The following is a 23,656-nucleotide window of genomic DNA, read 5'->3' on the forward strand; positions in this document are numbered from 1 at the left end:
AAATGCCTGTGAGAGATTATCATGTGTTTGCAAAATGTTTATAGTTTATTTATTTATTCTGGGTTCTGAATAATTTATTTCAGTTTCTCAGTGATTTTATTGTTGTTCCTTGAGTTTTTGCCTGTTTGCTTTTATTTTTCTAACATTGAACTGCCTGAAATGGAATGTGAAAAAACATACTGATACTCTAATTTCTTTGCTACAGTAAGCAGGCTGAAAGAAATGAGATGTACATAATTAATCATATCCTGCCTTGTTAAACTAAATACTGGGCAAAACTGCAATTCTGAGCAACTGTGAACTAAATTTCTTGTGCAGTTCTGTGCCGCCTGCTTTGTTGCATTGTGAGTAGATTTTTCACCGGAGTAGAAAATCGGGCAATTCATAGAACAATTTTTATTTTATTTGTTTTAGTGGCTCTTTGAAAGGGAAGAATACTAAGATGGGACTGGTTGTGATGTCATCACCAAAGGAAAGACCTGGGTGTTTTAAGGATTACTTCTGTTTTATTGGTTTCATTACTTCTTTTTGAGGGAACAGAGGCTGGGGAATGGTCTGGTATGACAGGCTTGAGCTGGTTTTACAGTTCCACAACTGGCATGAAAGGTGTCCCTGTTTTATGGTGGGTGGGTGACTTCAGTAAGTGTCTGCTATTTCTTTCAGGTCAATAAGAAGTTATTTTTCTTATGAGTCATCATTTGTGTTGTGTCCAGCAAAGGGGAAGGTGAGGCCATTTTATCATTTGGACAAAATTAATAAAGGAGTTGCTCTCTCTCATCCCTCTAATGAAAAGTGAGGCGTAGTTTGAACATCCTTCACTTCAGGCTAAAGGGCCCGTTCTCTTGAGTGTAACTTCCTAGTGATTTAAATTGCACTGTTCCATTCAAATTTGAAATGTAAAGTATTAATACTGGAACTGCTTCATGCAAAAGATGTTATTCCACTTCTTCTCAGTCTTGTATCACATGTTCTTTCATTTCCCAGTATCTGATTATGGCACGCAGACAGCAATTCTACCTGTTATGACTTTGGCTGCTTATACCTATTGTTTTTTTCCTCTGAGTAGAAGAACACGTTGCCATGCTTTTACTATAGTAACATTAAGAAGCAGAAGTATTGAAAAGTCTGTACAGAAACCTGCTGCGTGTAAGAGATCTGTCACAGTGCCAGCCTGCAGGTGGATGGAAGGCTTTCCTCTTAGTACTTGTTGTATCTTGCCTAGCAACTCCCAGAAGGTGTATTTCAGCTTTAATTTTGTAGGTTTTTTGAATGTGGTTAATGCCATTGGATAGTAATAATACTGGTATCAAATCGGCAGTGACAGGGGAAGGGTGCCTGCTTCAGAACGAATAACAAAATTAAAATATTCAAATGAAGTAGCAAGCTAACTGGAGTTTCTGCTAAAGCAACACATAAACCTGACATTTATACTGTGTGTGAGATGTATGATGCTGTGGCACATCCGCAACATCCGTACTGCAGTCCCAGTGGGGAACTAGTTTATATTTGCAGCAGAGCTTTTGTGGCAAGTTAGTCCTTCATCTGGGACTCTTTTCTTCTAAAATAACAATAATAAAATCAATCGATTTGTAAGTTAGGATGGTAGTGTAATATCACTTTTTAATTTTATTTTACGTATTACCTTTTATCACTTCTATTTAGGCTAACAAGAAAAAACAAGTAAATTATGATGGTGTTAATAAGAACTTAAAAGATAGTTACCTTTTTGTCACATTATGGGGAGGGAGGGAACCAGTTTCACTAAATTCTGGCCAGTGGAATGCCAGAGCGATAGGTAAAGGAAAAAAACAGGATTAAGAATATTCTCTAGCCATGTTTCCTGACTCAGTGTAGGAGAGCTGCTTCTTTCTGTTATCTATGCCTTCTCATGTCTATTTAGCATCTGTACGCTTCTCAGGCTTTACAAAGCTACCCACTGAAGACAGTGGATACAAAAAACCCTTGATATTGAAACTATTTGAACTTCCGTACTAGTGGGATGCCCTAAGCAAATTGGTCTGTCCTTGTGCACAACCTAGTTGGAGAAGAACCTGTGCCCCCGAGTTCCTAAGCTGATTTAAATACGAAGTCCAGTTAGTGGTCAGGGGCTGGCCTCAGCTGAGGGAGCAGGAAGAGGAAGATGACAGTAATAGGAACCTGATTTTAGAAGTTTACTTCATGCAAGTGTTGGTACTTGAAGGTGTTTATTGAGCTGCCTTGCAACACCATCCTGTTGATCATTTTAACTGTTCCAGACACTACAAGTTCAGAAAGGCAGTAAAGTCCCTGAAGCTCTCCAAGTGGTTGATACTGTTAGTCCTTATTTTATTCCTCTCTATATCTGAGGGGTTATATCCTGTAGTAACGAGACATCTTCCTTTAAGTTTTAGTAGACAGGTGAGGGATTTATAGGAAATACACGCTTAAAAATACGAAAATCCACTACTGAAATATGGAATACTTTCATTCTTCCTTAGTAATGTTTTACAAAACTCTAACAAATGAAATTCCTAAAACATCATCTGTCACAGATGATTTAATTTTATCAATGATCATAAAATTCCGACATATGTCTATTCTTGTTCTTTATGGTCAGTCAGCATCTGTTTTCAGAAGTTACTTAAATTTCCTCTTAAAAAAGGATCATGCCAAAAATAACCTTTCTTTTTCCTCATGAGGGATTAAATCCTGATGATGAATGCTATGATTAGTATTTCAATGACTCAGACTAGTAACACCACATGAATTAATGATCCCAATGAAATATCATATGGTAACCTGTTTTTTGTATTCTTTGCACAGTTTTAAATCACTGCTCTGTTAGTCATGTTTTTTATACTTCTTGAGCAAGTTGAATGAGATGGTACAGTTGATTCCACAGTATCAGTCATCAGTCACTGGGATCAAAGGAGTCGTAACTCAAGTGTGAGCTTTTATGTTTGAATACTTTATATATATATGAATTTCCTGTAAGTTTAATTCAGTTCTAATGGTTGGGAGTTTTAGTAGGTGTGCTATTTTTTAATATGGATTTTTTCCTATATATCTGAAAAATCTTCATTGCCTTAATTTCACCTTAAATAAGTTTTGGGTTTTTTTTATTTATTGTTTGTTTTAAATAGGGTGTTTCAAGCATATTTTAATCTCCTCAGACATCTTTCTTACTGAAAATTTTCAGTACGTTGCAGATAACTGAGCATAAAAGAGGAAAATTCCAATGCATTGAACAGTACCACCATTTATATCTAAAGGAAATAATTTAAAGACATTTCAGAGTCATGAAAATTACTTTCCATAATACACACCCTCCCTCTCTGCCAAGTTTTCAAAGCTTGGTACACTAAACTCGCTAACCTCTATAAATATGTACTAGGATCACATGTAAGATTAAGGTATATATGTATGATTTTACAAAGATACTGTGTGTTTACTGCTTTGAAAATACGAACTGACATATATTCAAATGGCATATAAATACACTCAAGAAAAACAAGGTGTCAGTTACTCCTGTGCATTTTTAGTATTAATAATATATTACGGAAGAACAACCTTAATATTGTGCATTCTCATGCATCATCAGCATTATTGTCAATTATGCTTCAGCTGAATAATCTTTCACTGGGGATGATGTAACAGTCAAAAGATTGCAAAAGAGATGTGTGTGCCATCAAGCACAAGGGAGCATCATCTTGCTGTTAAAATTTTGCTTTAAAAGTGTTTTTTTACATTTGATCTGAATTTTAAGTGTACAGTCACGTATATTTAATTTTTTATTCTGAAGTTAAAGCACAGTTAATTCCCTGGGATCCTGAAATGCCACCAGTTATGTTAATAATTTATCTGGTTTCAAAGCCAATTTTTTTTGAGCATAATGGTGAAAATATACATAAGCAGTACCAAGATTCCTTTTTTACAAGTTTGGTCGGTTTTTTTCTTCTTTTTTTCTGAATGACAATTTTAAGATGCATTTAAATGTGGTTCTTTTAAGGTCTCATTGTCATAAACAAAATGATGTATACAAATACGGCCCCACAAACACAATTTTAGCAGATATTGTTTCATCTGTCTTTTTGTATTATTGCTATAACTACTATGCCATTATAGTGCTAGAAATACAGGGGATTTTCGTCTGCATATCGTACTGACCTGATGGAAAGGATGTGAGGGGCAATACATCTGCTGCACTTGAGGCTGATAGCAATACAATCCAGGCTGCCCTTCCAGTGGGGATGTCCTGAGCTTGATGTCTGAATCCTGCTAGAAAATATTTAAGGAAAGAGTTATTAGAGAAAACACCTCAATTTAAAATAGAGTGAATCTGTTAGCTGCTGTTCAGATTTGTCTGTCTTTATTTACTACTTTTTTTGGACTTGATTCTGTCACAGTGTTACAGACTTTGTTTTATATACTAGTGGTACAAGAAGAAATATTGTTTCCTGCATTTATGTAATATGTAATTACTACTTTAAAAAAAGGAAATCCCAGTCCAAATTCCATGCAAAGAGCAATTCAGAAAATGTCAGTTTCTGTTTATCTCCTTTTCCCTACATACACAAACTGTATACTCCATCTTTCATTCCTGAGTGTGCACATGTCCCTCTCTCTCTCTTTCATACTCCTTGATTTTTATCTTGCAGACTGTCAGTACCTCAGGCTGATGCTGGAATTTTGTCATTAGGTAGAGGGTGAGGTCTATAATGCACAGGAAAGAGGTGACAGAGAAGAATCAAACTAGGCTGACTACTGAATTTGATCCGGATATAAGAAATATAGTACGAATGTGATTTATTTCTGCAACTGTGGAAATAAACATAGAGAAGTTGATCAAGTCTTAATTTCTCATGGGTCTGCCCAGCTGCCTGTCCTGGATTCCGCACAAGGCTTGATTCTCTTAAGGGCTCAGGCTCCTGGATGTTAAATGGTGCTGTCTTTTAGTTAGAACCCTGAGTGCACTGTACGTAACACTGGCCGCTTTAGAAGAGCGAATCAAACAAACTGCATGCTAAGCAGAAAACTAGATAGCGCTCTAGCTGGTAATAAACAGTGCGGGGAATGATGCGTCTTAAGCAGTGTCCTTATCCGTGTGGCTGGTGACTGACTCAGGTTCCTTCCTCCGCTTAACATCATGGCCAGGAACTCTCTTCTGAGAGCTGATGTCATGGACACCTTATTATTTCAAGGCACTAGTAGCACTTACCCTTCTGTTTGAAAGCAAGGCCATAATGACCATCTTTTAAGGTATAGATTAGTGCAGGGGTACATATTAGACTTGATTTGATGTCCTGGCACTAAGCAAATGCCGCATCCAGTATTAATGTCCATGCTATTTTGGTGACCATAAGATGAAGTTTTTCAGAAATGTCAACTTGCCAGCAGCATGTAAGCTATTTAAGAGCTTTGAAGTTGCATGCTGACTGAACCAGTGGAGACATTAACAAGTAGCCAGTCTTTTCCTGAGTAGTTACATGTACTTGGTAAAGGGCTCCTGCAGTGCTAGCTTTACATTCTCTACATCTTGCAGACCAGGGATTTGGGAAGAAAATAGGAAAATGCTTATAGGTTTTGCATTAAACTCACCTGACCTGGATGAGTATTTATCCAGGAAAAAAGAGATGTAGATCAATTTCCTCCTTAACCTGAATGGCTTCAATCCCCAAGTATGTACCCTGACAACATCCTGCCATTGTCTTAATCCAATTAAGATTTTATTTTTTTTTTTAACCCCTCTTTGTCTTGGTAATCCTCAAATTCTTTGCCTCACAGCAATTTAGAACCAGTGGTTAGGGCCCTCTCCTGGCAGATGTAGTCATTGTTTTTTGTCTGCACTAGATTATGAAGATATGCTTTACACTTTGGATCACAGCAGAGATACCTTGTGAAGATACTGGAGGGTAATTTACTTTGCTTTTCAGGGATCTCTGTTCTGCCCTAAATAGCAGTCGCCTCTATCAAGTATGTGAATTAGCCCAGCTACCTTTACACTGCACATACCATAAACAGATCTTATATTTAATTTTAAGTAGTACTGATGTCTTATAGTTTCTCTTCTATTTGCATCAGAAAAAATGCAGGTGAGCCAAGGTGTTGTAACAAATCTGATATACATGTCTTCATGCTTGAAAAATACTCGTTTGCGAACTTTTTTTCCTTGAAAATACTAGTTGATGACAACTACTGATATAAAACCTGTTGTCAGGAAGAATTTGGATATTTAGGATTCATGTGTCATGTCTAGTGGAAAATCATTTGTCCTTGTGCCCATTTCTGAGGACTGTTTTTCAGTAGGGAGAGGCCATAAAATAGATAATTTTGATAAATATGGATGTCTATCCTGTGCTCTAGCCTGCAACTTGGCAAGAGCTAAATGACCATGTAGTCACATTAAGAGATAAGAAAATAATTCCAAAAGTATAGTTTTGCCATTGAAAACAGGAAAAAAATTAGAAAAAAAAAAATACCGACCATGACTTGTGAACTGTGATCTTGACCTGTGGTGCTGTATTGGAGGCTGTTACACCATGGTTGTTCTGTAGAGATGTTTGGAATGTGCGTAGGAAATGACTCTGACTCATCGGGACCTGTAGATCCTGGTAGACCCTCAAAACCATCGATGCTTCTAGCATTTTTGAAGGGTGAACCTTCTGGTGGGAGGGCTTGATGTGCTTCCTGGAAGACATCTTCGCTGATCTGTCTCTTGTAAGGGTGAAAGGGGTTTCTGCTGCTCTTGAGGAACCTGTCATAATTTCCTACAGTACTTTCCTCGTAGCTATACCGTCTGAATTTTTCAGTAGTGAAAGATGGTTTAAATTTGTTCTTGCCACAGTGAATTCCTTGGCTTGTAGGGTACCTCCCATGAATTTGATCCTGGGCTGGAGAAGCAGGGCTGGGGCTGTGAGAAGACTCTGAACTCTTCCTTTCTGTCCTGCTGTCTGACTCATATGGTTGGCAGTTATAACTGGGATTATCCTGCAATGAAGTATTGACATTTATTTAGGATTAGTATGAGCAAATATTTTATTATTTTCCTTATTTACAAAAAAAGTATATTAAACATATATTATTGATGAGAAGTATAAAATTACTAGTCCTAGCCACCTTCACACAGAGAAGCCCTAAAAGATGTAAGGGGTTTTCTGGTTACTTGGTATCCAAACCTGTTTAAAAATAGATTAATAAAAGCATTGAGAAGACTGAACTATCTTAGAAAAACAGGATGCCTTAGGTAACTATTGACTAGTTGGTCTGACAGTTTCAGGGAAAAGATGATGTATGATCAAGTGATGAAAGATTAAATGACAGGAATATGATAAGTGCAAGTCTTGTCATATACAAGTTTAGTCAAATAAGCTTGATCTCATTCTCTGATGATGTTACAAGCTGCCAGATATGTTGCTAGTTACATCACTTCCTTTCATTAACATAGCCACACTCATGCTGTGAGACAGGTAGGCTCTAGGCAGACATTTTAACCTTCTTCCTGTCTCATCTTCTCCCTTCCCTTTTGCACTTTAGCAAAAAGAAAATAACAGCTACCAAAGTGCTCTTTAATCTAGAAGAGAAAGGCTTAACAAGAACTAGTGTCTGGATCCTGAAGCTGAACACATTCAGCTTAGAAATTATGCATATTTTCCCTGACATCAAGGATGAGTAACAACTTGGATGCCTTTTGAGAAGACATGCTTAAGTCAAGAGCAGGTTATTGTGTTCAGTGAAGGGGAAAAGAAAATGTTCTGTGTTACACAAAAAGTCAGACCGGATTATCAAGTGGTCTCTTTCATCCTTCCCGCTCTAAATCCAAATTAGTCTCACAGTATTTTGGGAGAACAGGCAAAGGAATATACACCTTCATAGAAGAGCCAGATTTCAAGTAGTCCCAAAGGGAAGTTAGCATAAAAGCCAGTGCTTTCTGCAGAGTGGAGCATTGCACAGCTTTTTCATCCATTTGCACATGGGTCTGTGTGTCAAAGCTGTTAATGTTTTGTTCTGTCATAGATTCCTGCGGAAAGCAAATCTGACCTCATGAGGCTTCTGGCTTCTCACATGAATGTGAACTCGCTCAGTTTGTAACTTCTTAATTCTTACTTCCTCGCTCTCCTGTATAGTCCTAATACCTGTGTTAATGATATCTTTTATTAAATAAGAATTAACACCCCCCCCCCCATTTAGTTATATAAAGCTGTATGAATGGCAGTACTGTCGATTCTCCACCTGAAATTTTCATAATAAAAATATGACAATGGTTATTTTGCTGTTGTTTGAAAACCACTATTCTCAGTTGTACTTTTTTTACGAAAGGTAAACATGGTGAATATGCAGGCCACAGGAGAGAGATCATTTTAGTCAAAAAAAAAAAAAAAAAAAGTCTCAAGGAATTCTGAAGTGCTTGAAGGGTATCCTCTACTGGCAGGGAGTGGACAAAAAGGTTCTGATGTCTCTCTGTCTGCTTTTGTTATTTATTTATTTTAGAAACAGGATGAGAATAACTTTAAATGTAGCATTTCACTGGATTAGTAGCTAGATGGATTGCCTGTTTTCTTTTTAAAGATAGGATTTTTAAGCAATCGAATAGGAAATTTAGCATGGAGCTTAAGATTATTAGCTCAGAAGAGTAACTCAGGTTTCTACTCTTCAAGAATAAAACTTCCAATGTTTACTTTATTACCAGTTAAATATGGTGAAATTTAGTACAGCAGTTGCAGAATATTGTATCTGAACTTGTGCCTCTGAAGAAGAGAACAGAACTGAGCCATCTTACTCACAGTTTGTTGAACTGGGGATACTGAACCCCCCTGTGTCTTCATGAGGTCTTGTTGGTCCCTTTCCAGAGAGTCCGAAGAAGAAAATTTAATATTAGATTGATCTTGGAGTAGTGAAACCATTACCAAATCCACGTCAGATAGAAATCCTGTTATGACAAAATGAAATTACAATAAATATTTTCTAAAATTTAAACTGCAAAAGAAGCTATTTGTTACGTGCAGATGACTAGACAGTGTTAGATATGCAGCTGGACAATAACCCATCCTGAAGAATTCCTCATATTCCTCATGCAGTTGAACTACATTTTTTTTTTTAGCTCTTAAAGAAATGTTCTGTAAGTGCAATTACAATGATGATGTGATGCAGAGTTTATATGGATTTACCAGACACTTATTTTTATAAAAATAAGTCATTACTTTGTTTTGTATACGTTCATAAATTAATGAAAATGTATTGCTTTGGGGTTATGCAAATTTAGCAATATTGCTTTATTGAGAGATTGTAATATAAATGCACCCCAATTGCTTTCAGTGGCACTATATAAAATGGGTTTTTTTCTGTCATTACTTAGACTGATGGTTACAACAGACTTATATTTTTGCTTTTGCTTTTTTATTAGTACCAATCCCTTCAGCCTCTTTGTTCTGTTTTGCATGATTAAATGTATCTGAGATATGTAAATAACTTCATCATTCCATACGTATTTTTGTTAGTTGTCTCTCCTCTCAAGTTCCCAATCTTTGATCTTTGGATATATGAGACATATCTGATGGTGTTCTTCGGATTAAGAGGACTAAATATAATCTAGTATTTTGTTTTCTACCATGGTTTTTTCGCAGTCCTTGTTCACTGTAACCATACAGTAAAACAACAAAAGACGAACTTGCATCCTCTTCTTAATGTCATGCACGTAATGCTGCACCAAGTGTGTACCTATATAAAGATGTCTTGTGTTTATAGTTTAGATTTCAGGTGTACAAGTAGGGGAAAAAAAGCCACTTCAAGAGTTAATTTGCAAGGTCTTTGCCACGTGTTTAAATGGCTGTTAGGTAAATAACTAAGGGGTTTATTAGGTTTGGTTAACAAAGATGTATCACCTAAAAATGTGGAAAACCTTTTTTGCCCTTATAGTTCAAAGAGAAATTTATATTTATGAGGAGTAAGACTGCATTGCCTGAGGGGATAAAGCACAATGGGGCTTGGAAATCAAGTATGAGACCTATAGTAGTATATCAGGAAAAATTGATGTTAGATAAAGTTCAGAAATGTCTTAGGCACAGACTCTTCTCCCAGTAGCTTAACTGGAGGCTGATGAGGAGATACACTTCTAACTGACGCTCAGCTTGAAAGAAGCAGGTGGGAAAACTGACAACTAGGAAATATATGCGTGTGTATATTTGTAAGTGTTCCACACTGTCTGCCCTCTTAGCGCTGATTTCCCACTTCAGGTTATACAAAACTGCGTCTGACCTCTCTTTTATATTGCAATTTTTCAACCCAGCTGCCTAATTTGTGGTCTTAAGCATTAGAATTTTATTAAAAGCTTTTGTACAGTTACAATTCTTGCCTAATGACTTTCACATTGCAACAGACATTTGACAAATGGTCACAAATAAAGAAAAAGGGGCTTAATTTCAAGAAGATCAGATTAATGAAAATAAGAAAATGGGTAAGTCAAAAAGCTCTGACTGCAGAGTATACTAATGCCTGAAGCTTTTCTGTTCTTATTATGTTTACCATTAGGATCTATGACAGAAGCAGATAAAAAGCAGCATTATCTAAAGAGTTAATTCAACAGGTCAGAAAGGGCTGGCTCTGCTTACTGAAGGCAATCAGACTTCCTTTCTGAAACCAAAGTGAATAGATCATGGTTATTTGGACAGTCAATAAAAAAGGTCTAGGAAAACCAAATTATTATTGTGCCTCCCCTCCACGACTTTTGCCAGGTTCTGTTTATGAATTTCATTTTGCTGTCTCATGGAGGCTGGTAGGAAAGGAGGAGCCTTACTGCCACTTTAATACTATAAAAATTCTCCCCTGCATAGTGGAAGTGTTTTACTGAATATTGAATGAGAAGCAGCCTTGTACTAGAACAATGTCAGGCTGATAATCCACATTCACTGGTGGTTATTTAATACCTTTGTCGAGAATCCATTTCAGAGAGATCTCCCATATGGGGAAAAATCCCAACCCTACGATCACGGTCCTGTTTTCAGGTTTCACATTAAGATCGGCACCATTCTTCAGCAGCTCAGTATAACTGCCTCTCCAATTTATCCTTATCCTGGAAATGACATGCTGTGGATATGTCTTACTGTCAGAAAAAGAAAACCTCTGGCCATGTCTTTTGACTTTATTATTTTTTCTTGGAGTTCAAACTTCTCACTCTAAAAGCCATTTGCAATTTTACTTCACTGATATGTATCACAGCAGGCTATGCATACAGATAAGTAGAAACTGCCAAATTAACATACTGAAAAGTCTTTGCTGTTACTGTTCTTCAAATATCTTTTTTTTGGTTTTGTTTTTAAAATGTCCCTTAGAGACACTAACTTTATTTTGTAGAAAGAATATATAACAAAACCCCAAACCACTTTGCATTGTTAATATAGATTTTAGCAAAGAGAAATCAGACTGCTTACTGACAAATCTTTGAGAGAGAAGAAATTATGGTCAGTGGAGGTTGTCAATAATCAGGATTACAATAAATCATTTACAATAAACTGTCCCTGGGAGACAGAGAGCTTAAGGAAATTGTGGTTTGCCTAGTTGTAGGACGTGTTAAAGAAAACAATGATGCTTTGATTTGGAAAAAGGTATCTGATTCTCCCAGATGTAGCTGGAACCATTCCTCCCCAGCCCATGTCATTTTTACTTTTGTAAATGTTGCGTGACAATCCTAGGCTCCTATGATAAGATAACTATCTTTAAAAAAAGAAAATAGTGAGAAACTGTAACCTCAGCTGAGCGTTTGGATAAGCAAGGTAGCAGCAGCTGATCTATTAGCTCTGCATGACTGGAGTCCTGTGGCAGCAATCCATAGTTTAAACAATTCTTGGTTTTGTGTCTTTTCTAGATATTGGAGGGCATTTTGCCGGTGATACACTTCACCAGAGCTCGGCACTGGGCCGTCTAAGCAATCTGAACCGCTCTAAACGCTGTATGTTACTGTAAATGCCCTCTCCGTCCCTTGGGGCTGAGATCAGTTTTCATGAGAGGAAGGTGTGTTTGGATGTTCCCCAATTCGTAATTCATTCTGCATGCATGCCTTAGGCAGCTCACTGATCCTTGCTTGACACTGGCTTGTGTGATCTGCTCTCTTCTCTGCCCCCTCCCCAAAACACTAAATCATATTTTTCCTCTCCAAATCACACTGATGTTTTCCAATGCAAGAAAGAAGTCACTATTTGGGATTTTTTTTTTTCCTGAGTCTCTTATGAGAGAGGAGTCAGAGAAGCCATGAGGTTTTAGAATTCTACTTTTCAGTTTATAGTTAAAAATCTACCCCCTAATAATGTCAAGTTCCAAATATTGTAGAAATGATCAAAATTTTGTGACTGAAACTTGCCATGTATACAGGAATATTTCTCTGTGTAATTATTTATATGGGAAGCTTTCAGAAGAAATGGAATTTGTTAGTGAGAATCAGAAAATTTTGTGGTTTACAATGAATGCAAGACCTTCTTTCTGAGCTTATTTGTGACAGATTGACACCAAAGGTTGTGCTGGATCATGCTGGTGATAGCTATGATTGCTTTGTTGATCTCTAACGTTCTTGTCACTAAGGTTTGCCCTATTTTTAGAAGACATTTTCAGGAGCAGGATTTCAATCTACACAGCATTAAACTGTGGTTTAGCCGCGTCAGTTTCTTACTGCTTTCTTGCTTCTCTTTATAGTATGTATTGGACCTTGATTATAGGATCTTTGAATAGCTTTTACAGAGCTTCTAAGGATTGTGTTTTCTGAATTTAGATCTGTTTGAGTCTTTGTTTAATTTAACTATGCTATTTTCGCTTTCTTATTCAAGGGTTCTGAGCTCAGTTCTCTCACGGTTAGCTAGTGGTTACTGCCCACATTTTGCTCTCTCTTGAAATAACTTTTATATTAGTTTGGAGCACGTGGAAAATAAGCTTAATTCATCAGGGCGAGAGCAATGATGATCTCAAGTATGGGTGAAGAAAGTTTGCAACCATGAAACCCCTTCTGCATCATAGTACGCGGGATGTGTTTGCTACCCTCTTGATAGTAACTGTCGAGGAGGAAAGAGGGTTTGGCTACAGCTGCATTACGGCTTGCCTGATGTTACATGTCTCCATGTTAATCAATTCCTATAGAACAGTTATTCTAAGAGTGATATAAATAACCTGAATGTTACAACATTGGATGAGTTTACATGTAGGTAGTTGGTTTTCAGAACTCCATAGAAGTAGATCTACTCAAGTAGATCTGGTTGTGGAATAATTCTATATGAGTTTGAATTTGAGGCTTTTTATATGAACTGACACCTGAATAGAATAATGATGAACTTAATTTGATAAATCTAAAAGGAGCAAGCTCTCTAGTGGGGTACTTCAGCGTTTAGGATTAATTCTAATGTCATTTACTATTTTCATTAGAGATTTGAGAGAAAGTAAATGTACTGATGACATCCACATGTAGCAGTAAATTAAGATTATGCATTAAGACTAATATTACTGAAGGGAATTGGGTGCTAAAAACATGGTGGCATTATGAAATAGCAAAAGATGTAATGACAAATGGAAAAAAATGATGAAACAGCAGCAGCCTGGATCTAGCAATTCTCTGAGAAATTTAAGAGTGATATACAGTGTAGTCATCTGCAGTATCATAGGCTATTAGGAAGTCTACCAATATTTTGGGTCACCTGTATCACTGTACCGAATTCATGTAAGAGAAGGATGCCATTTTTTTATGAGATCCTTCCTGAATTTTTAGGGTTTATTTCTTTTCATTAAGGGAAGGCTGTAGGCAAGGCTGAATACCAAGTGATTATTGTCTACTCTACAGAGACTCAGGGTAATTGCCACCATGTCCAGATATGCTCTAAGCAGGAGTGGTTAGGAGCTCTAAAACATCCAGGTGCTTCCTGGTAGGTGGAGAGAAAAGTGGAGTGTTTGCAGCAGGTGTTTAATCTGCTATAGGAACACATCTATAAAATACTACAACTGTCTGTATAAACAAACTCTTTCCAAAACAAATGTGTTTGTCCTAAATCTATTGTATGGAAAAAAAACATTTTAAGAAGCAGATCCAGGACACTTCTTTGCATGGCTGAACACCATAAAATGTACAGGCAATGTTACTATCATTGTGGTCTTTAGTCCAGGCTTCCTTAGACCAACATTTTAGATTTTTGTTTATATTTTATCCTGCATCAGTTACTTCACCAGCTGTGAGGAAGGAGGGATAAGTCTGTCCCTGCAGAGGACTTTGTGATTTATTACATTTTTGTTGTATTTTCCTCCCCACCATTGCCTCTTTTCCAGGCTGAAACTACGTAGTCATTTCTTATTCTGAAGCCATTCCAGACCTTTGGTTACACCTGCAGCACTTCCTTGAGCAACTTCTAGTTCTGCTAACACCTTTCTGGGGTGGGGAGGACCAAAATTACGTGTAGTGTTCAAGATGTAGACAGGCTATGGTGGTTACAAAGCAGATATTCTCCAAGCACACAGCAATTCACTCAAAATTGAGAAAAGCAGATCACGGGGTTTCTCCTCAGCTGCATTGCATATCCCGTTCATTTCGGTATGTATTTTATCTCTAATGCTAAAATATTCATTTATGCAGAAATAGAAAACATGGCAGAAATTCATGTAGTATGGCTGAGATAACAACACTGTAAGAACTTCCATGTTTCTTGTAGACTGGGCAGAACCATCATTTGGGAAGCACTTGATAGAGAAAAGTCCCTCACAGGTGTTGAGTAGCTCAGCAGAAATGGAACTCAGCATTGAACAGAAATCAACCATGGAAAAATTTAGCTAAGAAGGTGAATGAGTTTGTCATTTGGACTTGGTTTTCCCCACACCTCTTTCCTCATCATAATAAACACTAATACATCTTTCCAACTGCACCAGTTAACCTAATAAAAAAGTATGTTAGCTGTCCCTACCAGCTTTGCAACTCTAGTGGTATTTTCAAAACCCTATCCTTTGCATACTCTATCCTGTTTTCTGGATGAATGATTGTGCTGTTTCCTGAATGAGGAGTATGAAATTTCATTGCTTCATACTAGACATCTAAACATGAAGTCAGACACAGTTCCAAGAGTCGAAGTAGTTAATATGATACAGAAACTGTTTGATTCTTTCATGAATAACCAACTTGGTTGGCAGGTCAAACCAGCACAAGAGATAACGGCGTAGTGTGTTCACGGGCTGATCGTAGTAAGTATGTAACTGAATTCTTTGTGCTGAATTCAGAGCAAAGTTTTACTCTGCAGCAGGTCTGGGGAGTGGCAATGTGTAGATGCAACAAGTACAGTAGAACTGTCAGTACAATCATGTGACATAAAAAAAAATCATAGGAAGAAGGAAAGCTAAAGCAGCTATAGTGATTAAATTGGATGGTAGATACAGATAACCTCTTTGGTTCAAAAATTCATGAACTGGAGATTACTGAAAACTGGGAGAATATCCTAGGGAATTACCACTATGCCCTTCTCCGGGTATCCCTCACAGTCCCTGCATCTGTGCTTTGTTCTTACCCTTTTTTATAGCCCTGTTTCATGTAATCCTTTGTTCCCTTCAGTGTTACCCCTATCATTAGGTAGGTTGTCTCCTCCTAAGTATTCCATCCTCTGTCCTCTCCCTGCAATGAAAGTCCATGTCATCTTACTTCTATCATGTTATTAGTTCTTTTGATGTATTCCGATGCATCTCTTCCCTTCTACTATGGCTGTTCTGGTGTTCAGAGTGGTCTATGGGCTATACACAGTATTTTCTATGAGATCTCTTTCTTAGAGTGCACCTTTAAATTTTAATTGAAAGGCAAATGTCAGTTGGGTTTAAGGACAAATGCAAAGAGATGAGATTGGTTAACGCCTCTAAAAATGTGAGAACCGCTGAATGATATAGTAAGTAACGTGGGTCAGGAATTGTCAGCTACTCTGTACGCAATATCTAACATGTTGTGGCCCTGTTCCTTGCTGCTTCTGTGCTAGTGTAATAAACATGATTAATAGTAAGATGTTTCCATGAATTACCTATTGATAGCTTAAAGGGCTGTATGGAATGTGGTGTACCCTACTAATCCTCTTTGGGGAATATCACGTAGGGGGAACGTGGGGGACACACAGCACAGATCCTTTAGTAGTCTCATAATTTGTTTTATGTTCCTTTTCTCTCTCAGTGAGTCATGCTCATCTCCCTGTGACTTGAGAGTTCATCTTGGGATCTCATGCCATCTTTCTGTCTTTATGAGAAGGTGTGTATGATGATCCACCCTAATGGTTTCTGTTGCTGGCTGTGGCAGCATGTTTTATGATGGGTGTGGTACATTCCCATTTTCTCTGTTGTGCATGTACAGTATTCACCTTGCAGCCCCACCCGTGGCCACTCCCACCCTCCCACTGGGAATCGCCCACAGTAAGCTCTGTAATTACCTTTATTTGATCTGAGGAATGGATTTGGGAATCTTATTTGCACAGTCGTAAGCTGACTATGTTAAAACAAAAAAAAAAAACCCCAACAACTTTGACTGACTGATTCACTGAGCAGTGATGTGTTAAGTACAGCAACAGCAGAGACAGATAACCAAGTTCAGGGGCAGTTTAACTGAAGTGTTTGTGGAGTTTTTGCTTTGGAAATGTCCAACTACAATACATGTATACAAAGGGGAATTTTACCTGCTATCACCTGGTTTGAGTTCTTAACGTTAGCAGGCAAAGCTGCTGGAAGTTACAGTTTTCATTGGAACAGTTTCTGTTAGTTTTACACTGCATTAAACTGAATCAGTGCAAACTACAGTTTGTACTTGTTTTACGTATTTAGACTGGGTTATGCAGTGTAGTTTACACAGGCTGCTAAGACTCTCAGTGAAGAAAAGAAATTGTCTGCAGTCAGAAATAATTCAAGCATTTAGTTTCTGGGGAGACCTTTGAAAAGAAAAAACAAAAAAACCCCAAGACTCAAGCTCCTACTTTGGCTTCTTAAGATCAAAGGTCTTTCAGCATCCACCTAGTAACTCGTAACTAATTCAGCTAGCTCATAGAAGCACAGCTGATTTGGAGTGATGTATTCTGCTGACATCTGTTCCTAGGCATGCATGAAAAATGTTGCATATAAAGCAGTAAAGATGGAGGAACAGGTAATGGAGAATGATATTTATTTCTCTGGAGGGCACCCACCCTCCAGTCCTCACAATATCCTTTCTGTCCACAAAACTGAAGTATTGTTTCCATATGTGCAATGGTCAATACTGGTTAGTGTGTTAAAGTATTTTGAACAGGGATACTGGGGAAATTGGGCTGATAATTTGCTTAGGTTACCAGAAAGAGCTTTTGACAAGATGCTTCATCACAAGGTTTTAAGGGAACTAAATATCCACTGAAATCCTAAATAACCATAGAAAGGGTGTTTGCATGGATAAATATTTGGTTGAAAGATAGAAAATGAAAAATAAAGGTGAGCAATCAGTTTTCACAAGGAAGGAGGTCACCGGTGCTGGGGGTGATCTTTAGGGGTCTGCTGAGACTTTGTGTTGCTTAATGTATTCAGAAAAAATCTCAAAAAAGAAGTGAAAAGCACCATGAAAAAAATTGCAGATTATACTGTTATTTTGAATAGTTATGATGAAAATTAGGTGGGAAGAATGGCTAAAAGACATTATGAGATTCAGTGATGGGGCATTTAACCTTACAGGTACACCTAAAGAGAAGTACAAAAACATTGTTTACCAAAAAGCAGCCCTAACTTCCTTTTTTTTTTTTTTCCTTAAAAAAAAAAAAAAAAAGGCATTTAGCTGACCATTAAAACTCAGGAAAAAGTAGTGATGGATGGTTCCATAAAAAAAATTAGCTTGATGATAATAGCAATCACAAAAGCAAAGACAAATGTTAAGAATTGTGAAGGAAAACCAGAACAAACAGATAAACATTTTTTTCCATGGTATAAAACCATGAAGTGTTGCTGCCTTGAACAGCAGTTCTGGTTCTCCTATCTTGGCAAGGAGGCAGTTGTGCAGGACAGGTTGAGGAAAGGGCTGCAAGGATTGGTGATGGTGAAAGAATGGAAGAGATGCTTGAAATCACAGGTGGCATGGAGAGGGTGAACAGGCATTGAAGGGAATCTCCTAATTCAACAGCTGCACTGTCAAATCAGCCTAGTAGGAAGCAGATTCAAAGTGAGCCAAATGAGGTGGTTCTTTACACAGCATATAGCTGAGCTGTGCAAGCTCCTACTACAGACTGTAGATGTAAAAATTGGTATGGATTGCAGGGGTGGCTGGGCAAGTTAATGGAAAGGAAAATCTATTGTGGCTCTGGACACCAGATCTGACTTCAGAGGTCTGTGACTTGCAGACTGTGTCTTAGTGGCATTTAGTCTTGTCCATGGCTGGAAATAGGATACTGGGCTAGATGGGCCTTTGGTTTCACGCAGGGTGGACGTTTTTGGGTATTTTGTGCACTGCATCACACAGTGTTTTAAACAGGTAAAACCAGAGAATGTGTCATGTTTCAATGCCATGAATTCTCTGCAATGTAACATAAAGATAACATATTTCCAGAGAGATCTGGCTACCTACCTGCAGAAGCAAACACTCTAGTTGGAGAAAAGAGAGAGAAGAAAAAAAATTAGGTGAAGAAATAAAGGCAAATGCCCAATTATCCCAATACTCTTCTCTCCCTGCCCCCAAAATTACAAAGTCATTCGTACCCCAGCATCGAGTTGAGAACTTAGTTTTGTAATTTAAAGCATCATCTTTGGAATACCAGGAGGAGCAAGAGACAGACAAACTGAAGAATAAATGAGGGACAGTTTGGAGATTAAAGAACCTTGTGGGAAAATATGGCCTGACATTGTTTTGCAAAATGAGTAACATACAAATACGCTAATCCCTTAGGAAGGAATAACTGCTGAGAACCAGATCAGATACAAGTGTCTTGAAATTAGGAAGACTAAAAGGGGGAAGGAAAAGCAAGTCTAATATGGTGAACAGAATAAGAAGTTGTGCATGAAGGCATTAAACTTCCCAGGAAGGATTATGTTCATTCTTTGTAAGTCTTGGAAAACTGAATGTCTGCTGTTAATAGAAGTACAAAGGAAGTTCCTGGGGAAAAACATCTGAAAATGAAGGAAGCTATCAGAAAATAGGCACAGATAAAACCATCCCTATTTACAGTTATGAGACATGAGACCAGCATGAGAGTCTCTAAGAAGTGTACATATGGCCATATCTGACAGTCCAAGTTGCACCAAAGTTCATTCACCCAATTAACCTGCTCTCTGCTTCACTGCAAAGTGACCAATGATTGTTCTTCCCCTTTACCCTCCCCACTTTCCAAGTACTCATTCCTCTGCTACACCCACCTGTTTTCCCACTGCCTAATTTATTCCTAGAGTCTATTTCTGTTTCATAAACACTGCTTCCTTACTGTTAAAAGCAAAAGTATCAAGAACAGCTATTTGATTTTAAAGTTAATTTTATTTAATTCTTCATCTTATGCTGTTTTAACTCTTTCAGGAAAATTCTTCAAGCTTTGTGAAAACTCTTTCTTCTAAAAGAAGAGCAAAAGAAAGCAAAGTTTCTATCCCCAGTTCTCTTAATTCCTGGTTGTTTAAAAGCACATTGTTCAGGCCAGCGTGACTTAAATGCTTGATGCAAAATTTTGGCAAAATAATGTGATTTGTTCATCTAGGGTGAACTTTTCAGCCAGGTCCATCTCCCTTGTGAAACATGATTTGCTTTGATATTCATTTTTTCTTTGGCCATTATCTGACTGAAGAGGAGAACAGCATTAAGTAATTAATGGTCTCTGTGCTCAGCAAAAAACACTGAAAAAAAAAAAGTGCGGAAATTTGTGGCATGCACGCCCCTCTTCAGGGCCTAAAGCACACTTCTTCAGGGCTTAAATCTCAAAATATTCTATCAAAAGAGTATCTAAGAAATGGAGACATGATAGTAGTCTTTCCCATGTTTAAAATATTTTGACTTTTTATTAATACCTAAAGCAATAAAGAATCTCCTTCAAGAGCTATATGTATTCAAAATAGTGGATCTACTTTCCACTGTTTCTTAATAAATTCCAAATTCTACCTGTGTGTCTGTCTACTGAGGTGATCCCTTCAGGGTAAGCATGCCTACTGTATTGATAACTGAGACAACAAATATACTTTTAATTCTTTCTGTCTCAAATTATAGTTAATTAAAATATCTTATGGCAAGGTATTAAAACACTCCAATTAAAACTAGATTAAATAAACCACAAAAACTAGAAAATGTGAAGTTCACAGCATTTTTTTTAGGAGAAATTCAGTTCTATTACACAATAAGTAGCCTTCCACACCTTCTACTTATAGGAAGGCCCCAGTGACTTTAGAAAATAGAGATTTCATTTGCCACAAAACATGGGGTGATAACACCCTTGAAATAAAGGAAAGGAATTCCACATAAACAGCAAAAGTCCAAAAACTCTGTGTACAGAAACAGTTTTGCAAGAAACAGTCTGAATAAACAGTCTCTGTTTCATTGAGGAAGCATCATTTAAGCAAGTGTACTGAATGATATAAACATACTTGATGCTGTTAGAAAATTCTTAATAGGAAAATTAGAAATGAGAAAATTAAACAGAAATTGTAGAAATCCTGCATTTTTCCTCTGTATTCATGTTGCATTTGACACGTGTATCATCATGCTGCTTATGAAGCACAAGAGATTCTTCCTGGGAGACTCATGCCCCTTCTAACAGGGATTTTGTCCAGTCTCTCCTTACTGTGAAGAATTAACTCCTTTAGTGACAGGGAATCTTGCATTTTTGGGAGCAGCTAGATATAAGAGGTCGAAACTATGCTCATTTCTTCTCTTAAAATATTGAATTTCAATGATACATAAAATATAATTACCTGATCTAAGGGAATTACCACATTAAAGACAGATGTGTAAAACTAAACATGTTACAAAAACCATTTTGTTTTCTTATACATAAAAAATAATGCAAATTAAACTTTTTATAGGTGTTTGTTTCCAATGCTTAATGCACAGCTGATAAAGAATATTCATTAAGGGACCAGAAGTATAGTTTTATATTATTGCTAACTCTGTCCTCAGAATAGTAATTTCAGGAGAAAAAAGAGAGTTGATATATTAAAATATATTTATATTTTATAACCCCCCCTGAAATCTGTATCAACATCGATAACAGCAACAGCTCAATATTTTCTTTCCTCTTAAGGACCTCTATGCATAATACAGTTTTTCACTAATTCTAGTGTTTTAGCTTTTTCAGACTGACTAAACAAGTATAGGACTAAATTTATAATATTATGGAATTTGGGGGCTATGTAAGAGCAGAACATAATGTTACAAATTCAACAGAATGACAAAAAGTATCAGCAAGGTAAAATAGGGTCCTGAACAAAGAGCATGCTGCTTGGAGACTTTTACGTATTTATTCATAAATTAATGTCTTGAAATTAATTAACATGTTTTATTTTAGACTTTTTTGTTTGCATTCATGTATTTATGCCCTCTGCTTTTTTTTCCAGCTGAACCCAGAATTTTATATTATGGTAGCTATCAGTTACGAAGTGTGGAATGTGTTTTATAGTCAAGGAGATTATTTGTGTTTGGGATTAGTTTTATCTGAGGCTGTGTGAAATGAATTTCTAGATGAGAAGCTTTTGTCAGCTTTCGTTATTCTTTGCTGGTGAAGAGGCCAGTCAGCTACTTGAAGCAACCTCATACTTTGCTTTCTTTGTCAGCTTCTTTTGTGGTGACAGTAGCTTCCTCTGGCAGATCTCGAAGACCATTTTTCTCCATGGCTGGGAGTCTGTAGAGCAGAGCTATAAGGTGCCTGGTTTTCACAGCTATTGTTTCCAATTCAAGATCGATTTAGCAGAAATACCATTGGAAAGATTCAGAGCGACAGGAAAGCTGAGGCTGGAAGGGACCTCAGGAGATCATGTAGTCCAACTCTCCCTGCTCAATGCCAGGTCAGCTAGATTAAAGTGGAGAGAAGAATATCAGCAGGAAAACAGCTAGAAAATAAAAAGCACGTGCGTAGTTTTTGTCAGGGAAATATAGGGTCTGTGTCTGTTACAAAAAACATGCTTGTGTGTTTGAACGTTAAACATCACTAATGAATGCATCATCAAATCTGACTTGCTAAACTAGGACAAAGGAATTCTTCATATGGGTTCTCTTTATTTGGTTTTCTATAAAGTATTCCTTTCCTTCTCTCTTTCCAAGTTAAATATTGCCAGTTACCACTTCTGTGATTGTGATTCTTGGCATATCTTACATTTTTTGAGAAACACAGTGCTGCTGGAATAGCGAATACACAAGAATCACAACATTAATTTTGTCAAGAATGCATATTTTTCAGTGGTAGTTATGAAATAAAGATGGAAACTTGATTCCTATAGTGTCTAAAACCAGAAGCAAGTATCATAGATCCATCATACACTTACTTTTCAGAATTCCATGAGGATAAGATTTGATTATCCATATTGTTAAATTCAAGGAGTTCACTCCTGGTACATCCTACCTTCAGTTTCAGAATATGCATATTTCTAGTTTCCACATTTTCATTCTCTCTTGAATTTTACTTTGTCTTTCTCAAATCTTTTAGCTTAACAGTGTCTTTATATGTGGGAAAATCTTCTATTCGTGTATACCTGATCTGTTCCTATTTTTGTTGAATATCTTTTTAAAAATGACCTTTTCTGTGGAGACTTCCAACAATAAGGAACACCATCACTTTGAGACCAATTTTGCAGTCCCCTTTGCAGTCCTCTTGAGCCACTCTGCACATAGATGCATAGATAAATGTGGCTTATTTTTCCCTGTTGAAAACAGTCCCTTGTATTTTTATAGGGTCAGGGAGGAAAAAAGAACAGGTGTGACTGAATTATGCTGAGTCTCATTTGTTTGCTGGCTGTTAAGTTCGTCTGCTGAGAAGTACTGCTAGCCAATGCATGTCGAATTAGGCTGCAGGGTACTCTCACCTATGTGAGAATGGACAGAAATCTAGGAAGCCATTACTAGATTTCTAGTGAGTCTTAACCGTTGAATGAAATTTTTTGTGAGGCAAAGAGTTTTTTCTGTATGAGCACAGGTATTTTATGCTGTATACTGAATATACCTATGAACAGTAAATCTCCATAGATTTAAATAATTGGTGGTATTGCTCAACACATCAGAAGACTATGTGCAGATTATCCCAAACTGGGTACCTTGCATTAATGGCTAGTCTTGAAAATGTTGGTCCTAATATGTAACTTTTCAATACTTTGGAAGGTTCTTATAAAAGATGTTAGACAATAGTATTTCTTGTGTGTTACCAAAACAAGATTCAGATATCACAAAGCTGACCCCAAACCCGTATGGCAGATCAGGTGCTCTCTAGACACTCTGCATTTCAAAGAAAAAAAACGCAGCCCAGATATATTCCTGCGTGGAAAAGTAGGGCATACATTAATTAGTGACCTTAAAGCACAGTGGAAAACTAACGGGGCAATGCCAAGTCAGAGTATGAGAAATTCTGGAATATTAATGTTTGCCTCTGATCTCATACATTGAGGAATACGTGTGTTCTCACCTCCCAGAGGACAGGGCTGAGGCTTTTTGACGTGTTCAGGTTCAGTGGCCTCAATTAATTTCATTCTAGTGAATTTAGACAATCAGCTGAAGTAACTACAGAGCTGCAGGTCT

The 23,656-nt window shown here is 37.2% G+C and overlaps 1 protein-coding gene across 1 annotated transcript in view; it reads right to left on the reverse strand.

The window, feature by feature from the left end:
* Nucleotides 1–21,763, reverse strand: part of FOXN1 (forkhead box N1) — a 35,111-nt gene extending 13,348 nt beyond the window's left edge. The window contains exons 1-3 of the mRNA XM_010300650.2: nucleotides 21,689–21,763; nucleotides 6,463–6,966; nucleotides 4,147–4,257 (exon numbers count right to left, since the gene is read on the reverse strand). Of these exons, the coding sequence (XP_010298952.1) occupies nucleotides 4,147–4,257; nucleotides 6,463–6,966; nucleotides 21,689–21,763 (690 nt within the window). The remainder of the gene's footprint in view (nucleotides 1–4,146; nucleotides 4,258–6,462; nucleotides 6,967–21,688) is intronic.
* Between the last annotated feature and the right edge of the window lie 1,893 nt (nucleotides 21,764–23,656).

This window comes from Balearica regulorum, chromosome 19 (genome assembly GCF_011004875.1).
Source record: "Balearica regulorum gibbericeps isolate bBalReg1 chromosome 19, bBalReg1.pri, whole genome shotgun sequence".
In the NCBI taxonomy this organism is placed as follows: domain Eukaryota; kingdom Metazoa; phylum Chordata; class Aves; order Gruiformes; family Gruidae; genus Balearica; species Balearica regulorum.